Genomic DNA, 20,293 nt, shown 5'->3' on the forward strand with positions numbered 1-20,293 from the left:
CAGAGGCTGCTGGGATCAGCCAAATAGAAATCACAGCGTTTGTGATTTGCGCAGAGACGGCGGAGTCCGTCGCCACTCCGGCGCCGCGTTTCGTTTCGCCGGGCGCGCTCCGGGCAAACCCGGGGCGTCACGTGGCCTGCCACGCGCGAGGTTCTCCCGGAGGAACGAGGGGAGTCGTCGTGACGACCTGGCGTGTGGACGCGCGGTGTCGGTCCGCTGTCTGATGAGGGGGTTACTTTGACCATACTTCACCACGCCGGTCAGTGTGGGGAGCATAGCCGCTGGAGCATAGCACGGTACGGATATTGATTGTGCTGCACTGGCACATGTCGACAATGTACGGCCGCAGACGTTGGCGACTGTGTGCCGCGCGGCATTTATCACGAGACCCGGACTGCTTTTCGTAAACTCGACCTGCCAGTGTTATGGATACAAAATGCTCCGATTAGTGACGCCGCGTTGAGCCTCACTGAGTGTGATGGATCGATTTTTACGAAGCTGCTGAATATTCGGCAAATTTCTTTTTCATGGAATTCCATGTGAAATGGAATAAAATGTTTAGAGGTTGTGGTTCACAAGCACGACTAACAACACAACTCACCCATTCACAATCAACACACACCACGCGTGTGCAAGGAGACACAGCACGTGCACCCCGCTCTGCAGGGTCACACCGCGGCGAGACTGCATTGCTTGAGCATGAGATTACAAACAGCAAATATAAAGATTCCCCGTATAGCCTTCAATGACTGTGGTGTTAGCGAGCACCTATGAAGGCGGGCACAGAACACGGGGTCGGGGGGGGGGGTAGCGCCACGCCTCCTCATTGCTGATGTTTACACATCGCACCTGGTATTCATTTAAGTCTGAGTCGACCTAAGGGAGGACTAGAACTGGTTCAATTAGTTTCCACTGTTATTAATCATGAACGGGAATCGAACTCAGGTCACCGGGTTCATAGCGGAGTGTGCTAACCACTGTGCCACCACTCCGCGCATGAGATAACAAATACAAAGATAACCCATATAGCCTTAACAGACTTGGGGCAAGTGCTGTTCAGGCACACACACATAGAATGCGTCTGTATAATTTGTCATGGAGAGATTGTAAGCATGGCAGACTGCGCCAATCTGCTAACCAGAGTTCGATTCCCGGCTATGGCTTATGCCAGTGGGGAGCACGGTGGTGTATCCTGCAGACAGCATGAGCTGATCTACCGTGCCCCCTACGTTGATTCTAGGTGGAGGCCCCCTAAAGCTGTGGCTTAATCGGTGCACGGGAATGGGTTCTCTGAAAGGACCGAGCCTTTCCTGAGCCACTGCTGGAAATTCCAGCGTCCCATTCCCAGTGCGGTCTACCCACTCAGCGTCGCCGAGTGCGCGCCTGGGCCATCCGCTCCACGCCCTCTCCTCCCTGGCCGAGCGAGTTTTGCTGACACCGCTCACTCGCCCTCGAGCTAATTGTCTAGACGTGTCCCGTGCAGACACTCACATTGGTGGGGGGGGGGGGGGTAGCCTTGAGGCGTGGCTCGCGTGCCGCACGATGAACGCGGTGTCCTGAGTTCAATTCCCGGCCTCTGCCAACATCAAAGGTGATTGATATCTGAGCCGGTTCTGGCCATCCCCAGTCTTTCACCGACCCACTCTGACCAGCGTGGTGAAGTATGGTCAAACAATCCTCATGATCATCACGGTGTTGGGAGACCTTCATCCAGCAGTGGATAGATGCGGGCCTGTGAATCATGAACATATTTTTTTAAGGTCGCACTCATTATACACAACGTGCTTGCCACAAATGAACCACAATACCTTGCTGATCTCGTCTATGAGCATAATCCATCACGGGAATTCCGGTCATCCTCACAGCGGCCTTTGGCTGGCCATTGAACAAAGAGGGCCACTGGGTTGCGCGCTTTCAGATGAGCTTCTGCGGCCGTCTGGAATGTTCTTCCGATATTAGGAAGCCGCTGGAAATGTGCACTTTTACATATCGATTGAAAACTCATTTCCTTAGAACTGTGTTTTGTGTTTAGTTTGTTGTCCTTCCCCCGCATCTCCGATTATCACAGTTGGCTACGTACAGCGCGAAAGACGTTCAACATACATAGCATGACTTACCACGCATGACAGCAACACATCAGCAGCGCCAGTCTTCATTTCAGGTATCACTTTGGCTCCGAGCAGCTTCCCCAGCGATGACTTCTCGCGCGTGCCATTGCTCGTCTCGCAGGCCATACGTAGCCGTGTGGACCCCCCCGCCGCCTCGCTCCGTGGTGGAGATGGAGCTTGCCGGCTCGGGCGTCGACACGGGGATGATGTCAGATGCGGCACGAGCCACGGTAAGGCGAGGGCACAGGGCATCATCGCATTTCGGCACGGGTTACGCGGACGCGCCACCCCCGGGGACACGGGGCCCGGTTCACATCGCAGAGAAGTGGCATGCGGATCCCCTCGGTGGGGGAGACGTCGGAGAGAGTCGCCAAACCCCGCACAGTGATGAACAATCGGCTACACGCCGATAAGCCCCACGGGACAGGCTGTCCATAGAAGCATCGTCTCTTTGATGTCAATCAGCCCCCAGTACTGCACCCTGCAGTTTACTGCGGTGCACGTAGTATAGACGTAGTGGTGGCGGTGGTGGTAATGCACGGCCCTTTGTCACTGCTGCTGGATGAAGGCCTCCCCACGTCGTACCGGTCATGGCGGCTGTTTAAACTTTCTTCATCACCGTGGTCAGTGTGGGTTGGTGCATGGGAACCCAGGACCAGTCCAGACATCACCACTTATGTTGGTCATGGCCAGGAGTCGAACTCAGGTTGCCGTTTACATTCCGGGTACACGTAGATACTCTGAAATGTTTGTCTTTGACTTCATGCAGGACATTCATAATTAATTAAGCTATTTGATCGAATGTGGCTATGTTAAATAGCCAAGTAACATTACTGAGCAAGCACTTTGCTGCTCGCAAGCGATAAGCATGGCAGCCAGCCAGCAGCCAAGTTGGTGGTTTGTGGTCAGCGAGTGCTGGGACACGGAGAGTTATTGCCGCACACCTTAGATCCATGGCTTTGGAGGCGAGGGTTGGTGGATCACGCACGCTTGTGAAACTCACAAATTCTCCGAGCTGCGTGAGAGCGAGGAGATAGCAAATCAAGTAAACTGTTTTGAATCCATCTGTGCGGAGCTCTGAGAATTATCCCCTCGTATTTCGGTGTTTTCTCTGTCTACTCCGGTTTCTCCCACAGGATAAAACTCTCATTAGACGAGTTGGTCAAACAGCCCAATTCACGCCCCTCCTGGATGCAGATATATTATAGAACATCAAAAAAAATCAAAGCCCTTGAATTTGTTGGTGAGATGTTAACTACCTTGCCTGATATACAGGAGGTCGTGGTTTCGATCCCGACCCTAACGCCTGCTGTATATTTGGAGTGTTCACGCTCTCTCCCCATGGTCGCGTGGATTTTCCCCCGGGTCCTGCGGTTTTTCCCTCCACATTAAGAAACATGCGATATAAATTTCCACCTGATAAGCCACTTCGTTGAGTTATCATTCATGGCCAGGTCACTTCTAAAAAAGAGCTATGCAGCTTAGTGGGGCTTACCTGGTAAAATAAAACACAAAAAGTGCAACAAATTGATGAGGTGATCGAGAAAGTAGATGAAGTCCATGATGCTGTCATTTAATGTGGCATTACTTGATTAGACTATCACACCTATTTCACCGTGTATTTCATTAAAGCCACTGTTTGTTTCATGAACACGTGCAACAATGTGGGCTGTCAGGTTTTTCTGGGGCACACCTTTAATGCGGGACTGAAATATCTCAACATGTTGGGTGTACACCACACGCAGTTGTGGAACTGTCAGCCGTGTTACGTCGCTCTACTGCACGGTCTAAGTGGTCGATGCTGCTTATTGGCCCACATCTACAGTGCGTTGTGTTGGTGTGAGTGGACACGCCGGATTCGACAATGATGGCGCGATTCACTTTCTATCAGCGTCACACTCCCCTGAAGACAACGTGCTGGGTTCACTGGTGCTGGGGACCGTTGGTTTGTAAGCGTGGAGCGTGAGGCGTAGAGCAAAGCAGAGCGAGGCTGGCCCTGCCCGATGAGCAACACGAATCACCCTCCGGGTTGTCGTTTTGGAGGAGCCAAATTGAAGGGCTTCGATCTTTTGAATGTTTCTATTTTCGAGCATCATCACCAGCCATGATCAATCCACTGCTGGACGAAGGCCTCCCAATACGCCGCCATCCGTATGGTCCCGCGATGCAGCGGTCCACCCAGCAGCTGCACGCGAGGCGACCTCATCGCTGCACCTCCACGGCAGACGCCGTCCGCGGCTCTTTCCCTCCCTTGGCTGCTGCCCAATCACGAACCTCCACCGGCGGCCATCGTCCCGTCTAGCGACGCATGCTGCCCCAGCCTGCTCATTAACAGCCAAAAGTGCATCTTGACCTGCATGTGGTCTCTGATCCGCGTGGTCCTCTTTGTTTCTCAGTGCAGTACCCAGCATGCAGCTCTCCAGGCGTCTTTGAGCACTTTTGAGCTTCTGTTCCATCCTCTTCGTCAGTGTCCCTGTTTGTGATCTGTGTCACAGCAGGTAGTCGACACAAACACTTGATAAGCGTAGTTTTCACTGAATGTGTGGCAAAGTTCAGCTCTCTTACCCTTCAATAAGCACAAAATAATTAACAGCAGTCCTTCATTGGCTCAGCCATGGCCGTCTCTCTGTGTTCGATGATGCACACAGATGACCCAGCTGGGAGGCGCTGTGCCAGAGCACCACTCCCCTTACAAGCACCAGCCTCAGGGTGCTGGTCCCAGTGTGAGGATGACGCAGCTCATCATTCATCTGTGTGTCTGACGCGATAATAATGAAGTGAATACATCAGTCATTGTAATTAATAATTGTAATTATTACCTGGTAGCTTATGTTAGGCTGGGTGGCACTGCAGCAGCCAGCTCACATACCTCAGCCCATCATCACTCGATGGTTGCTGAAACAATTGTCAACTGGAAGGTCAACTGCGGTCGGCCTTTGTAAAGACCAACGAAGGATGTAGAATTGAAGATGAAGGCAACAGGAAGGCGTCTCGACACGGGGTTCTCTCTCGTGTTGACTGTCGTATAAAAGCCGGAAGCGCTGTGCGCTCAGATTGCCCATTGACACCGGTTTATTAACACTCATGCACCGTACTTTGTCAATCTGCAGCTGAACGACGGAATCCGCATGCCGTGTCAGTCATGGGGATTGTGTGACCATACTTCACCACACTGGTCACTGTGGGTAAAGTGAGTGGGGTAAAGTGAGTGGGGGAAGGGAGTGCCGGTGGGACGCTGCTCCCGTCTCTGTGTGCGTCACGGTGGCACGCTGCTCACGCGTCTCTCTGTATGCCGTAGGGCCGGCTGCGTGTTCCTGCTGCTGCCCTGCGGTGGCGTCTACACGGTCGAGGTGAACGAGTGCGACCGGGTGAGCGACGTTTATTGCGGTAAATCTGTAAAATGCAACAGCACGTGTGTCACAACAATTCTCAGCCGAGTCGCCATTAACCACCTGACTGGTGTACACGTCTGGTTAATCAATAACCCTGCCAGCCACCCACAGGCCCAATTTAGTTATCACATGCTAGTGCATTGATGTACTGCACAGCACATAAGGACTTTCACAAAACCACACTTTACTCACTTGCTGCACGAGGAAATAATTTAAAGAGTGGTCCATTCCTAATGTGCCACAGCTGCTTGCTGAGTGTGGGTGGGCCGTACTTCAACATTCATTGCGCATATTGATGACATGCAGATATGGGGTTAGCCAAAGCACTGCTGCAGTTCTTTATTATTAAAAATTCCCTCCCTTTATTACTGCTAATCCTAGCAGTAATACACTACAGCATAATATGGCTTTGAGACCACCCCACCGCCTACACATTCCGCAAGAAGTGACTAACCCCATATCTGCATTTGTCATAAATATGTTCTCTCCTCCTCCCAGCCAGCTTAAAATACGCTGCCAAGCTGAGTGTTCATTAAGATGCTGTCTTTCCGACAGCTCTGTTTCATCACCTGAAGATGGCTGCTTGCGTTGTGCCTAAAACGTCATGAGAATTTTATTTTATTATGTTTTATTTTTATTATTTTGTTATTTCCCTTCTACGTGACTTTACCGAAAGAACCATGAAGATGAATCCCTGCAGTCACGAAAGCTTTAAATCGAAGTCTTTTACACAATGTATTATACACATAATGTATTATACAGATAATGTATGATATACATAATGTATTATACACATCATGTCTTATACTGAAGGCCACTTGGCATTAGAGGTTTCGGCGCCGAAAGTTGGCAAAAGGCCTCTTTCGGCACACTTTCGGTTTCGGTCGAAAGTCAATTTTAAACTTTCGGTCTGGTTTCGGTTTTGGCCGAAACTGATATTGACTTTTGGTCATTCGTCAACCGAAGATCTACTTTTAGAATATAATGCTAGTGCTACATCTATCACTTTGCCTATCGGCCGGTCAGTCGGCGCTAAGCAATCCTATGCGATAGGCTGCAAACACATACACATCAGCAGCAGCTTGGGAGCGAGGTTACAGCCGCAACCATGGGCTGCTAATGTAGATACAACCGGTCAACAGACGGCAGCCTGTCTGGCTGAATGCGGAAAAACTGTTGTTTCTTAACTACAACATTCGTTTGTTTGGATATAATTACTAAGTAAGTAACACCGAAAGATTTGATATTTAGCGACTCTTACTGCAGGCTCTGAATGATTAGTTCTAGATTTATTTTTAATTAAAGTAGCATTGCATCATGACATATTTAATAAATCTTGTGTTCAGTAACTTCGGTTATATACCTTTCTGTTTGGGTCTCGGTTGAAAGTGTAGTTAAAGTTTCGGTTTCGGCTTCGGTTTCAGCAGAAAGTTATTTTTTTTACTTTCGACTGAAACCAGATTGAAAGTAAAAAATTTACCAGAATTTAAACCAGAAATTCAATTTCAGTCGGCCTCTACTCTTAGTGGCCCCTCCCCTACCTCCCACGGCCACAGTGACGCCACAGTGACACTGCGTTCAAACTCCATTCGGCGCGGTTAAGCCAGGACTAGGTGCGCATTTTGAAAATGAAAACCGTGGATCTGGAGATGAAGTGAGGGGGGAGGTTGATGCCTCGTCGCGCTCCGCGATGACCCCGTGACGCGGAGCCCGGCACCGAGCGCCGCCGAGGAGCAGAGAGCGCGTGGCCCCCTCGTCACGGAGAGCTCCGGAGGCCACGAGCGAGCGCGCTCAGCGCTGGGGAATCTTGGCTGAGCCTGCGAGCAGAGCAGCGCCCCTCCAATTGGTCGTGGATACTCAGCACGAGGGCCCCGGTGCGCCTGCCCCTCTGACTCAGCTTAGCGACTTGGCAATCTTGAAAGGCGTCTGTATTTATATTTGCGTGTACAGCATCCATGATCGTCGTGTCACTGTGGAAGTCTTACACCAAAAAGTGCATCTACGCTGTATCCAGGGGTTGAACCCCCAACAAGCAGCAGCAGGGGAGTACTGCAGCAAAGGGCGGATTGCCGTGAGGCTGGTGGGAGGCGATGGAGGGGACTGGGGCGCAGTGCAGCGCGAGCCAACTCGGTCATCAAGCTGCCCTGCAGCGTGACTCCCTGATCCATGACCGTGACTTTGTCACTCATCATCAGTTATTGCCACTTGCTCCTTGCGTAGCACTCTGACAGGCTAACAAATGGAAATAGTTTTGTAAGAGATCAGTTTTCCCTTACATTGTTCTTCTACATAGTTTTTCAGAGGAAAAACACAAATTGTAGTTTCCATGTGCAGCATTATCACGTGTGTGTCGGTACACTCCGTTGTCAATCGTCGCCATCTTCGTTTGGCAGCTCACGGTGACCCTGATCATTCCGCTCACTTGGACACCGAGTGTCGGCGGACCCGGCAGCGTTGCGGTCAGCGGTGACTGGCGCTGCACGAAGATCGAGACTCTTTACAGACATTTAACCAGTTCAGAGGAAATGTGAGACAGAACGATTTAATAGCCCTTACAATGCTTGAATAGTGCACACTCGTGATAACCTACAGTAGGTCATGAGAGTTGCACGTTGATAAATGCACTTATGCGCATCAGTGAATGACCTTGCCTCGTTTGTTTTTCAAGTTGCCTCTCTCCACGAGGCTGTCTACACACGGGGGCCTCCACGAAGCCAACCTGCACGTGCAGTACCCGCTGAGGGGTGGCAGCTCTCCAGGTGTGTGGACCGCTTTCCCTGACGTCTCTGACATCGTCCACCGGGTCTCCCGCCAGGCGACGCACGCGCCAGGCGAGGCGCTCCCGGGCCGGGCTGCTCACCTCGGTGCACGCATGGCAGAGCTCCGGCTTTCCCATGCTGGGCCAGTGAGGGTGATTGTTGGGCCGTGCTAGTGTCAAGACTGTCATTTTAGCAAGGTCCTGTTTATAAACGAGTGCAACTAAGAAAGCCCACGCATACGAGAGGGTAGCACGCTTGATCTCTACACAGATGGATTCAATAATCAATTGAGTCATTGCTGTAACAGCAATCTCCCAGTCACATTATGGCCCAAGCTAACAACACTGGGTATTCACAGGCAGTCTGCTATCCGAGCACTAACCAGGCCTGAACGCACTTGACGTCTGACATCTACGAGACTGAACACATTCACGATGCTTGGGTATGACGACGATTGTACTGCTTCAGGTTGGGGGCGTTTTGAGCAGAGAAGAGCCTCTTTTGAATTATATCTGAGTATCATGAATCTTCAAGGTCATGGATATTGTCAAGCTGCTTGGAAGGCTGCTACAAGCCTTGTCAGAAGCAATGAGAGACATCGAGCATGCACTACTGAGCTCTGAGGTTAAAATACTGGGACTGGGTGTCTCTCTCAGGAAGTTTATAACCTCATAAGTTTGGCGAGTTACTTAATTTCCAGTTTTTATCACAATCCAGAGTACCCAGAGGCAGAGTAACCAACTGCAGATCGGGAGACTCAAGCAAGTAATGGTCTCCGAATGATCCACCGATACCCACACTAACAAGTGCTGCATTACAGCTGTGGGGGAAAAGAAAGAGCAGGGGGACCAATGGGAATGTCCATGCAGTCCGTACAGGTATCACCACACAGTGGAGACTTGTAACTCAACAACATTTGGACTCCATAGTTGAAACGTGGGCAAAGTATTGCAGGAATGTTCTAGGTTTGCACCACTCGGTGCTTGATGAGCACCCTCCTTCACAATAGCACTCTCATAAGAGAAAGCTAAACACGGCCTTTTGTGTGCATAGCTTGAAAGGGTTATCCAGGTGCAACGTGAATCCCAACAATTGTTTGGTAGAACACGGCCAGGATTTTAGAGCTTTTTGCACTGGAATCATATTTTTTAAATACGGGGTTTATTTAAGTGGAGTCACATATCGGCAGGCTTGCTCAAATTGCCATCTGATCATAGCTCGTAATTATTTAGAGCGACTGAGGAAGGGGGAGAGATAGTGAACATGGAGACATTTTGGATGTGAGAAATTATAAATGGGGAAAGATAATAGAAAGAGATAAGGGATGGGGAGAGATAAGGAGAGTCTGAAGTGAAGCCTGGACAGTGCCACGTGAAGCACTCCCCTTGACCGCCATCCCCAGCCTCTCTGCACGGCTCCACAAAGTGAACGCACTGCCGCTGTTACACGCGCACGTGTGATGCACACCGCTTGTTTCCAACGCAATTTCAGGTGAACATTTAAATGGGCAATGTGTTGCTTCGGTTGCTCATTATAAACAGTTGGATGCTTATTATTATTATGAAATTCATAATGCAATCAACGCCATACGTTTCTAACCACAGAGATATATACACAGAAATGTATCGGCCTTTATAGGTTACGTAAAAGCACCATCAGCAGTTCCTGAAGAACTGCGATGACCACAAATGTAAAAAACTAAACTATTTTTATTTTACCAGGTAAGGCCCACTGAGCTACAGAGCTCTTTTTCAGAAGCGACCTGGTCATATATGAGTGCTCAACGAAGCAGCTTGTCACGTGCAAATGGATAGCAGCCAAATACTATAAAGGCATGTTTTAAATTTGGAGGGAAAAATCGGAGGACCCGGAGAAAAATCCACATGACCACGGGGAGAACATGCAAACTCCAAATATACAGGCGTAGGGGATTGGATCGAACCAACGACCTGTATACTTGGCGAGGTAGTTAACATCTCACCACTGTGGCGACTGACAGTAGCAGTGAGGCAGAGACAACAGCAAACCAGTTTCGTTCTTCTTAGGAATCATCAGTACAGTGTCCAATGTTGTTCAGGAACAGCTGATGTTTTTGCATGATGCATGTTTCTATAGTTTGTAAAATTTATGGTTTTCTGGCCTGCACTACATTTCTGTTGTGGCGATTTAATCAAAGACTAATTGCAAAACACACAATCCAGTATTTAGCTCACAGTAGTTTATAAAACCGAGTCTTGAGTGCAATAAAATACCCAAATGCACCCCTCAACGTCTGTGGTCCAGGGTAGGTCCATGGCTTGAGTTGTCTCTTTCAGATGCCACTGCCCCTGGTCACCTGACAGCAGCACATGCTCCACTCGGCTTCTTGAGCCATACCGAGGGAAGGTTCAGGTGGCTTCCTGTGGCCTTCCTCAACTCTCTTGAATTCGGTGACACCATCGCCAAATGCAATTTTACAGAATGTACCAGATTTCTATTTTATGTAAAGGTTTAATGTTTTTTTTTTTCAATTTCACATTTAGGACGTGAGGGTGATGACAAGAATGTGAAGCTGCCTTCCAGTATGCAAGACTGGAATGAAGACCATGTTTGCCACTGGTTGGTTCACGAAGTTAAATTGAAAGAGCAACATGCCAACAAATTACACGAGGAAGCGTTAACAGGGCCTTCTTTAGTAAAGCTGCAGCGTGAACAACTCAAGGAGTTTGGTCTCAAGTCGCTACAAATATCCTTACTCATAGACTCGCGTGATGAATACCTGAAGAAGTCCAAGCCCAAGTCGTCCAGTACTCATAGCCACGTAGTGACAACACCTGCACGCGGTGATGAAGCCTCGGAGAAGACTCAGAGCCACTGTGAAACAAAGGGGGCACAACTCGTTCCTGGCAGCACACAAGCCGAGTTCTTAAACTCTGAAGAAAACCCTCCGAAGAAAAACAAGAAAATAAATAAAAAGGGCACAGGACAACAGCAAGAGAAGAGTGTGCATCAGAAGCAGGCAGAGCCAGGTGATGTGGTTGATGTGGATGCCACGAACATATCACAGCAGGTACATGGAAAAGCTTCACAACCACCTGCAGAGCTGGGGACACAGGAGCATTCCGCTGTTGATGATTCAAGCCAACAAAACACCAGCAAGAGTCAGGTGAATATTTGCTCACCATGCCCATTTGATCACCATTACACTTCACACAGATATATCAGAGGAAGTGTACTGCCTAGTGAAACGGGAATCACAAACTATATAGATCCGGTTCGCGAGTTTAAACTTTTCGCCTGTGAGGGCGATGTTGATGAAGAATCCAAGATGAAGAAATTCTGTAATGAGGTGTTCAGGTTTTCTGCTGGTTGCATGAACAGGAGGACAAACGGCACCATACACTTTGGTGTGGGAGACACGAAGAGCGGGTACAGGCACGGTGAAGTTACCGGTGTCCACATAGAAGACCAGAGCAAGTTTGTTGATACGATCGACAACAACATATCAAAGTACTTCCAGAAAGACAGGATCGAAGATGCTAAAGAATGCATACGACCTCCAAGATTTGTGGAGGTAATTTCGCCTGAACATACAAGTCTTGGTGCGTATGTGATAGAAGTCGATGTTAGCTCTAAGAGCACAATATGCAAAGACAATGTTTATTAAATGAAGCACGTCAATGGAAAATGGCAAGCGGGTAAAGAGAACCACGTATATAAGCGAGATGGTGCATCTTCTAAGGATATTCTGGCAACACAAAATTCTGAACAGTGGAAAGAAGAGTACAGACGCATTTGTGAAGATGTGAAAAAGTGGAATGAGCAAAGAAAATTGGCCGAAACGAGCTACAAAATCGATCGTTGAATGGATGATGGAAAGAAGCTAACTACATTAATTACCAGGGGGAAAGGGACACTTGATGATTCCTATTACAAAAAGTACATATTGGTGGTAAACAAGGCGGACCAAAGCCAATTGCCCCACCTTGACTTTGTAAAAGAAATAAATTGGTTTGCAGTCCTTGACTTTGATCCTGAATACGCCATTTCTGGGCTGTGTAGCCTTGTCCGTGCTGAAAGGTCACCCAACCTGCATTTTCCCCGACAGTTTGTAGAACGTGAAAATAATGACATTGAGACCATTGCCAAGAATCTAAACCTACACAAGCAAACCAGCTGGATCTTCTGTAATGGAAGAGCAAACATTGATGAGGAAAAGCCGATGGAATCCAAAGAGTTTCAGAAAAAACGCAGTGATAACCATAGCAAACTTGTAAGCTTGTTGTGCAACAACGACCTCATGCCCAGTGGAAGGTTTCTTGTTGTTTTTCTTTTACTTATGAACATTGATGACCCAATTGATCCAATGATGGAAACATTTTTCTATTTTTATCAAAAACTAAACGGACTTTCTGATATGATGCTCATAACAGAACGTCTAGAATCATATGAAAGTTGGGCGACACTTGCACACACGAGGGTGGACGAAGATGAATTGGCGTACAGGTCAATACGCAGTATGAGCTTGGATCATCTCAATTCCACAATTTACAAGATTAAATCGGCGACTAAGAGTCGGAAACGGTTTCTGCGTACATCAGTTGGAGGATCATGCTCTTTAACAGCAGTGCAGGAGGAACGGATGTCTTCACTGACGATTGTGTGTGAGAATGAGTGTGAAGATACAGGAATAGAGGCAGATGACACAGCGTTTGATGAATTGAGGCGAAGTATCGAGGAAAACTACTACAAAGGAGGCAAAGTCTGCCCATGGAACTTCTATTTCTCCGAGAAACGAGGAAAACCTTTCATCAAACGTGAACCATTTAACAATCTAAAGGAGAATATCGAAGATGCACTGAAGTCAAACCGATGCCTTGAATCTGTAAACTTGTTTCACCACCCTGGCTGTGGAGGAACAACACTTGCATGGCATGTCCTATGGGAGCTCAGAAAAAAATTCAGGTGTGCTGTGATCAAAAGTAACAGTGATGACCAGAAGGAAATTTCGGTTCAAGTTAAAGAACTACTGAAGTATGCAGAAAACGATGCTAAGGTCTACACCCCAGTGCTACTGCTGGCTGACGACATTGACGACACAGAGATCCTTAAACAACTTCAACACAGCATCATTTCTGAGCTGTCAAACGTCGTATTTGACAGACCTCTTGTTGTCATGGTAAACTGCATGCGGTCTCAAGCCCTTGAGGAAAGTCAGAAAAACCATTTAATGACCAGTGTCATTTTGGAACAAAAGCTCTCTTCTTCTGAGCAACACCTGTTTGAAGAAAAGCTTAAAGAAATAAAAAATGAGTATGAGAAATGCAACAACTTCCTTTCTTTCATGATAATTAAAGAAAATTTTGATTCAAATTATATTAAAAATACCGTGAAAAATATGCTCAAAGGTTTAGACTACAGTAGCAATAGGCCCAATGCTAAATTGATCAGTTACGTTGCATTGTTGAACAACTATGTAAAAAACACATCAATTCCAGTGTCTAGATGTGAAGCAATCCTCGGAATTTCACAAGTAAAATCCACTTTTTGGAGGAAAGAAACTCTTGAAGATGGCTTGAGTCAGCACGCCAAATTGCTGCTCATTAAATGCCCCATGGACGAAGTGAATGGCACTTATGAATCAGTCCGAATGATACATCCACTCGTGGCGAAACAAGTGCTGGAAGAATTTGAAACAACGAATCGCTCTTCAAGATTTAGCATTGCTAAAGAACTGCTTGCTGAAGATATCCTTTTTAATAATGGCATGGGAAGAGAGCACTTGGTTAAAAATGTCAGGAATATGTTTGTCATCCACCATCGCAAAGAGCAGGGCGATGAAACAGACAGTCTCTTTGCACCTCTTATTTAAGACATCATTAAACAGAAATACAGTACATTAAGCCACTCAAGTAAGTTGGAATCGGGCATGCAAAATGCTAAAGAATTAATGTGCTGTGCTACAGATAGATTTTCAAAAGATGCGATATTGGCCCAGGCTCTTGCAAGGTTTTGCTACCTTAAAGACAACAACTTTGATGAAGCCAAAAAATGGGCAGAGCATGCAAAAAAATTGGTCAAAAATAGTTCTTACAATACAGACACAATTGGTCAGATTTATAAGCATGAACTGAAGCAGAAATTTGATGTTAGCGCCATAGAGAAAAAAGGGTTCCTTCCTCCATCAGATCTTAATAAAGCACTACAGCTTGCAAAAAGTGCTTCTGACTTTTTTTAGAGAAGCACAGGAGTTGGTTAAAACAGAGGATGGTGCCTTTAACACAGCTGGATTCTTCGGCGATATTGAGGTTGCCACACATATGTTGCAACTGTTTGAGCTGACCAAAGTATTTTACAAAACTGGTGAAATCCACAAGAGAACCCTGGTGGCCTATTTAAATGGAAGGATTGACTTGTCACGAATACCTACAGATGACGAAGAAGAAAAAGCAACAGTGGAGGTTTTACAAAACAATGAGTTATATCTTAGAGAATTAAAAAAGAGAATGAAGTATTCCTTAGAAGTTTTGGAAGCCTATTTTTGGCTGTTTAAGCCAAGGTATGCCGAATCACAAATACAAGACAAGCATCGTTACACCGTAGAACAGTTTTACAACCAATATACAACGATATTTTGTTCAGAGAAGTCAGAAAAACTGGATGCGAAACAATTCCCAAAATTAAGTGCTACGAATGAAATTGAGTCAGAACACGGTGATAGACTTCCAGGACTTATACGCTATCTTGCTGAACGAAATGCTGAAAAATCTCTGGAGGTTATTGTCAGCAGCTATAAAAGTATACTTTGTAATTCTAAAAATATCAATAACATTAAGGAAAAACAAAATTTAATTTTTGCTAACGTTATCCTAAATTGTGTAAATAACAAATCCAAAACGGTTTCCCCCTATAGTGAACTGGTGACTATGCTGAACAATATCCTCCACGAAATAGGAACACAACACAGATTTCCAGAACCATACTTTCTGGCTTTACGTTTACTGTGGCTCAATGAAGAAAGCAAAAGAACTGACGTGAATCAGCTGGCAGAATACATTGAGGCAATGAAACGATCCTTCCGAGCAAAATATGTATACATGAGCTGCAGACAACAATTAACAACCAATTTCTTTTTGGGGAAGGGAAATGGATTGGAAAGAATAGTGTCTCGAACAAAAATTGACAAAACTGCAGACATGCAGAGAACTGGGAAATCCTTGCATCTATTATGGCTCAGTGGGGAGATTTTCAAGGAAAAAAAAGTTCAACAAATCGTCCTTAGAGTTCGGGGATCAACTACTGATGAAGGAGACATTTACCTTGACCATAGGTTCAGTGCTGGTGATGGGAAAAATAAGGCCATCAAGATTCCTGTGCACCCAGTAAACCTGGGACCACTGAGGACGGGCAAGAGCATCGAGTCTGTCACCTTTTTTGTAGGGTTCACTATGGAAGGCCCGATTGCCTATGACATTCAGCCTGTGTAGGATAAATAAAAATAAGGCATGGGTCATAAGGTGCTGTAGCCATGTAAATAAAACGTAGGGGACTGCATTGGCATCAATCTACTACACATATCAAAATAGGACCATCTGTTTTGTAACCACTCTTCTACCACCAATTCCACTTTTCCACCACTAATTACTCAACAACTACTCCACCAATATTGAGGGCTCAGTGTATCAGACTGTGTCATCTCTTCCAACAGCTGTTCGACCATGATACTGCAGGTCAAAACGTATCTCTGTCTGCTTCTTCCCTTGCACCGCTCGACTTTTACAACCCAGCTCGATTCAAGCAATGCGACAATTCTCGACAGTGCTGTTTGTTTTTGATCGCTTTGTTGTATATGTGCCTTTTGCAATATATTTTTTTACATATTGTCTATTTTGAATGTCATAGTTCTTTGTACAGATATAGGTGGGTTGATTGCATTCCGAGGGTTGAGGGTAACCATGGAGGAGTAAAAATGTAACATTAGAATGAGAAGTTGATAATGAGGCTTTAATCAAAGGGGACCACAAAAGCCAATGTTCAGAATGACAACCACCACATATTAATATTATTAATACATCAAGGTATGAAACGTTACTCTATGAAACATTAACCTTGATGATAGGGTGTGCCGTTATATGATAATGCAGCTCAGGGGAAAACGGTTACAATATGACTATTTTGCATAATCTTATTCACAATCACTTATTTGTACGTAATTATCCATACGGTCTGGATACGCATGTGAGACTTTATTATAATTGAATTATGGAAGTTCGTGTTGAAGTACTGACCTTAAAAGATCATTCAGAACAAGACACATTTATATATTATAATTGTCAATTCTCGACAACCAAAATGTATATGTAGTCAAGGGTGTATAATCTGGGCGACGCCCAACCACCTTTGTCTTCCCATTGGCGATCTTTACATGCCATACCAGTCATTCATATTAATGCTGAGCCCACGTAAGGGGGGAACCAGGACCAGTGCAGATAAACGCCACTGTATTTACTGAGGGGGAATCGAACTCGGCGAAGCAGCCTCAGTCGGAGAGGGGACAAAGATACCCAGAGAGGGAGGCCATTTTTATTATTACACGCTTTTATTTAACTGTCTGTTGTCGTATCCTCAAATCTTGTAACTCAATTTTAACCCACTTGCCAATGTACTATCGACTGAAAACTTGGTATACTTATGTCATACTGATGACAATACTATATTCTATCATTAAAATTTTAAACCATCTTTTTATGTTATATTTCGGCTTGGGTCTAATTGTTCACGCTCAACTGACGTTAGCTGTAAATCACCACGGTCCCTTACGTTATGGCAAGCCTCGGGGCCACTTCCTGGAGTCGTGGAGTTATGCCATTACTCGGCGGGACATTTAATTAAAGCGTGTTTTAAAGAAAGTATTTTAAAATATTACTTATTTTTACCCTGCAACATGGGCCACTGACACACACATACACCATGTCTGGGTGGCCAGCTTTCACAAGTTAAGTAAACACCACCAGGGGCAGCTAAGTACATCAGAGTTCACACCGTCTTGGGATGACCTCCAAAGGAGGTATAACCCCTGACGCCAGGGTATCCAGAAAGCCAAAAAAAAGGTGGGAGGAGCTTTGGGCTTTTTTATATATAACTTAGGAAATCAATTATACATTCCTAATCAAACGACACAGCATCATACAAAGCAGTCCTGAAGGGACAGGCTCTGGGATTTGCCCACGTGACTTGCAGTAGAGTTGGGTTCTTGCTAAGGCAGACTCTAAGTATCACTGAACATTTTATTTTCCGTTTTTCTTCATATTTTGAGTAACTTGTAGAGTAAAGGACTTCGATAAGTTGTACTGTACTAAGCTAAGAGGTGTGATAAGTTACGTGGTTGAGGAAAATTCTTGATTGATAAGAGTTTATGGTGGCAAGAGACCTGAAACTGCATTCTTCATGCCGTTGTTATTAAAAAGAAAAATATATTTTTCTAGATAATAATGTACTAAGTTAAGAGTTGTCAGGGAATCCTTGGCAAAACGCCCATGGTGGCGTGAAGCAACTTTCCCAAGTGGAGACTTGAGTCATCCACCAATATCGAGTGTGCATGAAATATTGTCCTACTGTAGGCTGGAAAAATGACGTCTGTTGTCAAGTCAACCTGACATTGTATGAGGTGGAGAGGCCGGGAGTGTGTGAGCGATTGTCACGTGCAGGCTGCTGCTGCACAGCGTGAGATCTCTGAGGGCGAGCAGCCCAGGGGGTGCTCGCGAACCAAAGCCACTCCCAAGGCTGCTGACAGGCAACGTGCTGGGCCAGCGTGGCGGCAGCGCACTCCAGCTGCAGATCGAGCCTGGCGTGCAATCAGTGAGCGTGCATTGAGCAGCGTGGCCACGAGCGCACTCCAGCTGTGGACCCAGCCTGGCGTTCTCCACATCCTTGTGGGACTGGAGGTATTTTTGGGGAAGAAAGAAGACAAAAGATGGAAGAACATTAACTTCACACCATTTACATGTGCCTTATACACGATTGCGGGCTAATAAGAACCCCAGCTTGCATGCATCACACACCCCAACAAACGAATTGTGCATTGTCGCGTTACCTTGAAACAGCCGGGTTGTTTTCTTTAAATCACGTGATTGTGAGATCCGATCGTTGAAGTTTTCTAAGCATTTGATGCGCATTTGAGCACGAATTACGTACGACTATCGCCATGTTGAGGTGTTTGTCTATTGTTCTCTTTTAATCACGTGATCGTGAGATTGACCGTTGATGCTTTTATGATTATTCAGTACGGGTTGATGAGTACGTATATTTGCATGTGTACTGTTATTGGTATTCTGATAATGAGTGTTGTTGGATGTTAGGGTAAGTGCTATTAAAGTTGTTTAGATTGAGAAGGGCCCGAGTGCTTCATTCTATCTCAATTGCGAGAACTGTATCCTGTATACACGTAACACACATTTTTGATTTAAAGCTTTCGTGACTGCAGTAATTCATATTCTTAGTTTTTTCGGTAAAGTCACGTTGAAGAGAAACAACAAAATAACAAAATATATATAAAACAATAAAAAAATTCTCACGACGTTTCGACCATAACTCAAACGGTCATCATCAGGTGTGTTGGTTTGCATAAATTTATTTTTAAACGGCACATTTATTTATTTATAAAAAAAAACGTTGGCGTCACGCGCAGCGATTTGGCAGTTTGCCCAGGACTAGTCCATCTATTTTTTTTTTAAAAGAGGAGGGGGGAGACGAATTTTTTTATAATGTATGCTGTCTGAAAGCCACTGTAAGCGTGAACAATCAATTAAGAACTGAAATGGTTTATCAAATCTTTCCAATGATTGCTAAGATAGAATCCATCTTCTCGGTTGAAATTGTCTCTGTGCTTGTAAATTTAACCTCTTCAACAAAAGACCGGACCCACACACCAAAAAGTTAGACGTTAATAAAGTCGTAATTAATCGCAGTAACAGTTCTATTTCCGATGGTCTGAAATCCGTTTTAGCTAAAGGTCTAAACTTTGCAGTCACACCTAAACACATACCAGTTAATGATATAATTGCCCAAGTAGACGTTGCTCTCAGGGGCCTGGGTCACATCGCTGCAGACGTAGCAAGATCTGAAATCGCTGCAACCCTCAAAAACGCTAAGATGCCAGCTAGCAACCTCAGCAAAGATGAGCGTTTTGAATTATATAAATTAAAAAAGAGGAATGATATTGTAGTCCTCTCAGCTGACAAAGGCAATGCTACTGTCATCATGGATAAAATAGAATACAACAACAAAATTAAAGAATTACTCGACGATGGTAGTTATACAAAAATAAAAAGAGATCCCACCAACAGCCTCGTCACACAAACCAACAAAATAATTTCTGATTCAACCGCATTAATTGATCAATCTAAACAGTTTTCGTTGAAACCTTCTGCTGCCAGACCACCAAGATTATACGGCTTACCAAAAATACATAAAGTTGATACACCTCTTCGTCCCATAGTCTCTACTATCAGCTCCCCCACCTACAAACTAGCTCGTTTTTTGTCTGAAATCCTGCGTCCTTTCACTGGAAAGACCACCTCTGCGGTACAAAATTCTACTCACCTGGTATCGACAATCAAGGGCATTTCCCTGTCCCCAGACGACCTGCTTGTCAGTTTTGATGTAGTTTCCTTATTCACCAAGGTTCCTGTACCTGACACCATTGCAATCATTGAAGACTTGGTTCATCAAGGACTAAACACTGAGGTACCCCCCCTGGTGAGACACTGTTTAACCAATACATACTTCACTTGGAATGGAACTTTCTACAAACAAACTGAGGGCACCCCAATGGGCTCCCCCCTCTCTCCAGTTATAGCTAACATTTTCATGGAGAAATTTGAGACTGACGCCATCCAGACTGCCACTCTGCGCCCAACCTTATGGAAGAGGTACGTGGATGACACTTTTGTCATCTGGCCACATGGCCGGCCTGCTCTAGACCAATTCTTCGACCACATCAATTCCATACACCCAGCCATCAGATTTACCATGGAAGTCGAAATAGATGGCAAGA

At 45.7% G+C, this 20,293-nt stretch overlaps 2 protein-coding genes and 1 pseudogene across 2 annotated transcripts; all 3 read left to right on the forward strand.

Annotated features, from left to right (window-relative positions):
- Nucleotides 1-4,284: 4,284 nt before the first annotated feature.
- Nucleotides 4,285-11,915, forward strand: LOC142906980 (sterile alpha motif domain-containing protein 9-like). The gene is made up of 3 exons (XM_076055877.1): nt 4,285-5,476; nt 8,169-8,259; nt 10,782-11,915. Exon 3 carries the CDS (start codon nt 10,823-10,825, stop codon nt 11,903-11,905), a length of 1,083 nt encoding a protein of 360 aa, XP_075911992.1. The 5' UTR covers nt 4,285-5,476; nt 8,169-8,259; nt 10,782-10,822; the 3' UTR covers nt 11,906-11,915.
- A 187-nt stretch (nt 11,916-12,102) lies between these two features.
- On the forward strand, nt 12,103-14,110 carry LOC142906928 (sterile alpha motif domain-containing protein 9-like). The gene has a single exon (XM_076055725.1). The coding sequence runs from the start codon at nt 12,104-12,106 to the stop codon at nt 14,108-14,110; it is 2,007 nt and encodes a 668-aa protein (XP_075911840.1). The 5' UTR covers nt 12,103.
- Nucleotides 14,111-14,167: 57 nt separating this feature from the next.
- On the forward strand, nt 14,168-18,629 carry LOC142906956 (sterile alpha motif domain-containing protein 9-like; annotated as a pseudogene).
- The last annotated feature ends 1,664 nt before the right edge of the window (nt 18,630-20,293 follow it).

This window comes from Petromyzon marinus, chromosome 1 (genome assembly GCF_048934315.1).
Source record: "Petromyzon marinus isolate PM22_M1 ecotype Great Lakes invasive population chromosome 1, UKy_Petmar_22M1.pri1.0, whole genome shotgun sequence".
Classification (NCBI taxonomy): domain Eukaryota; kingdom Metazoa; phylum Chordata; class Hyperoartia; order Petromyzontiformes; family Petromyzontidae; genus Petromyzon; species Petromyzon marinus.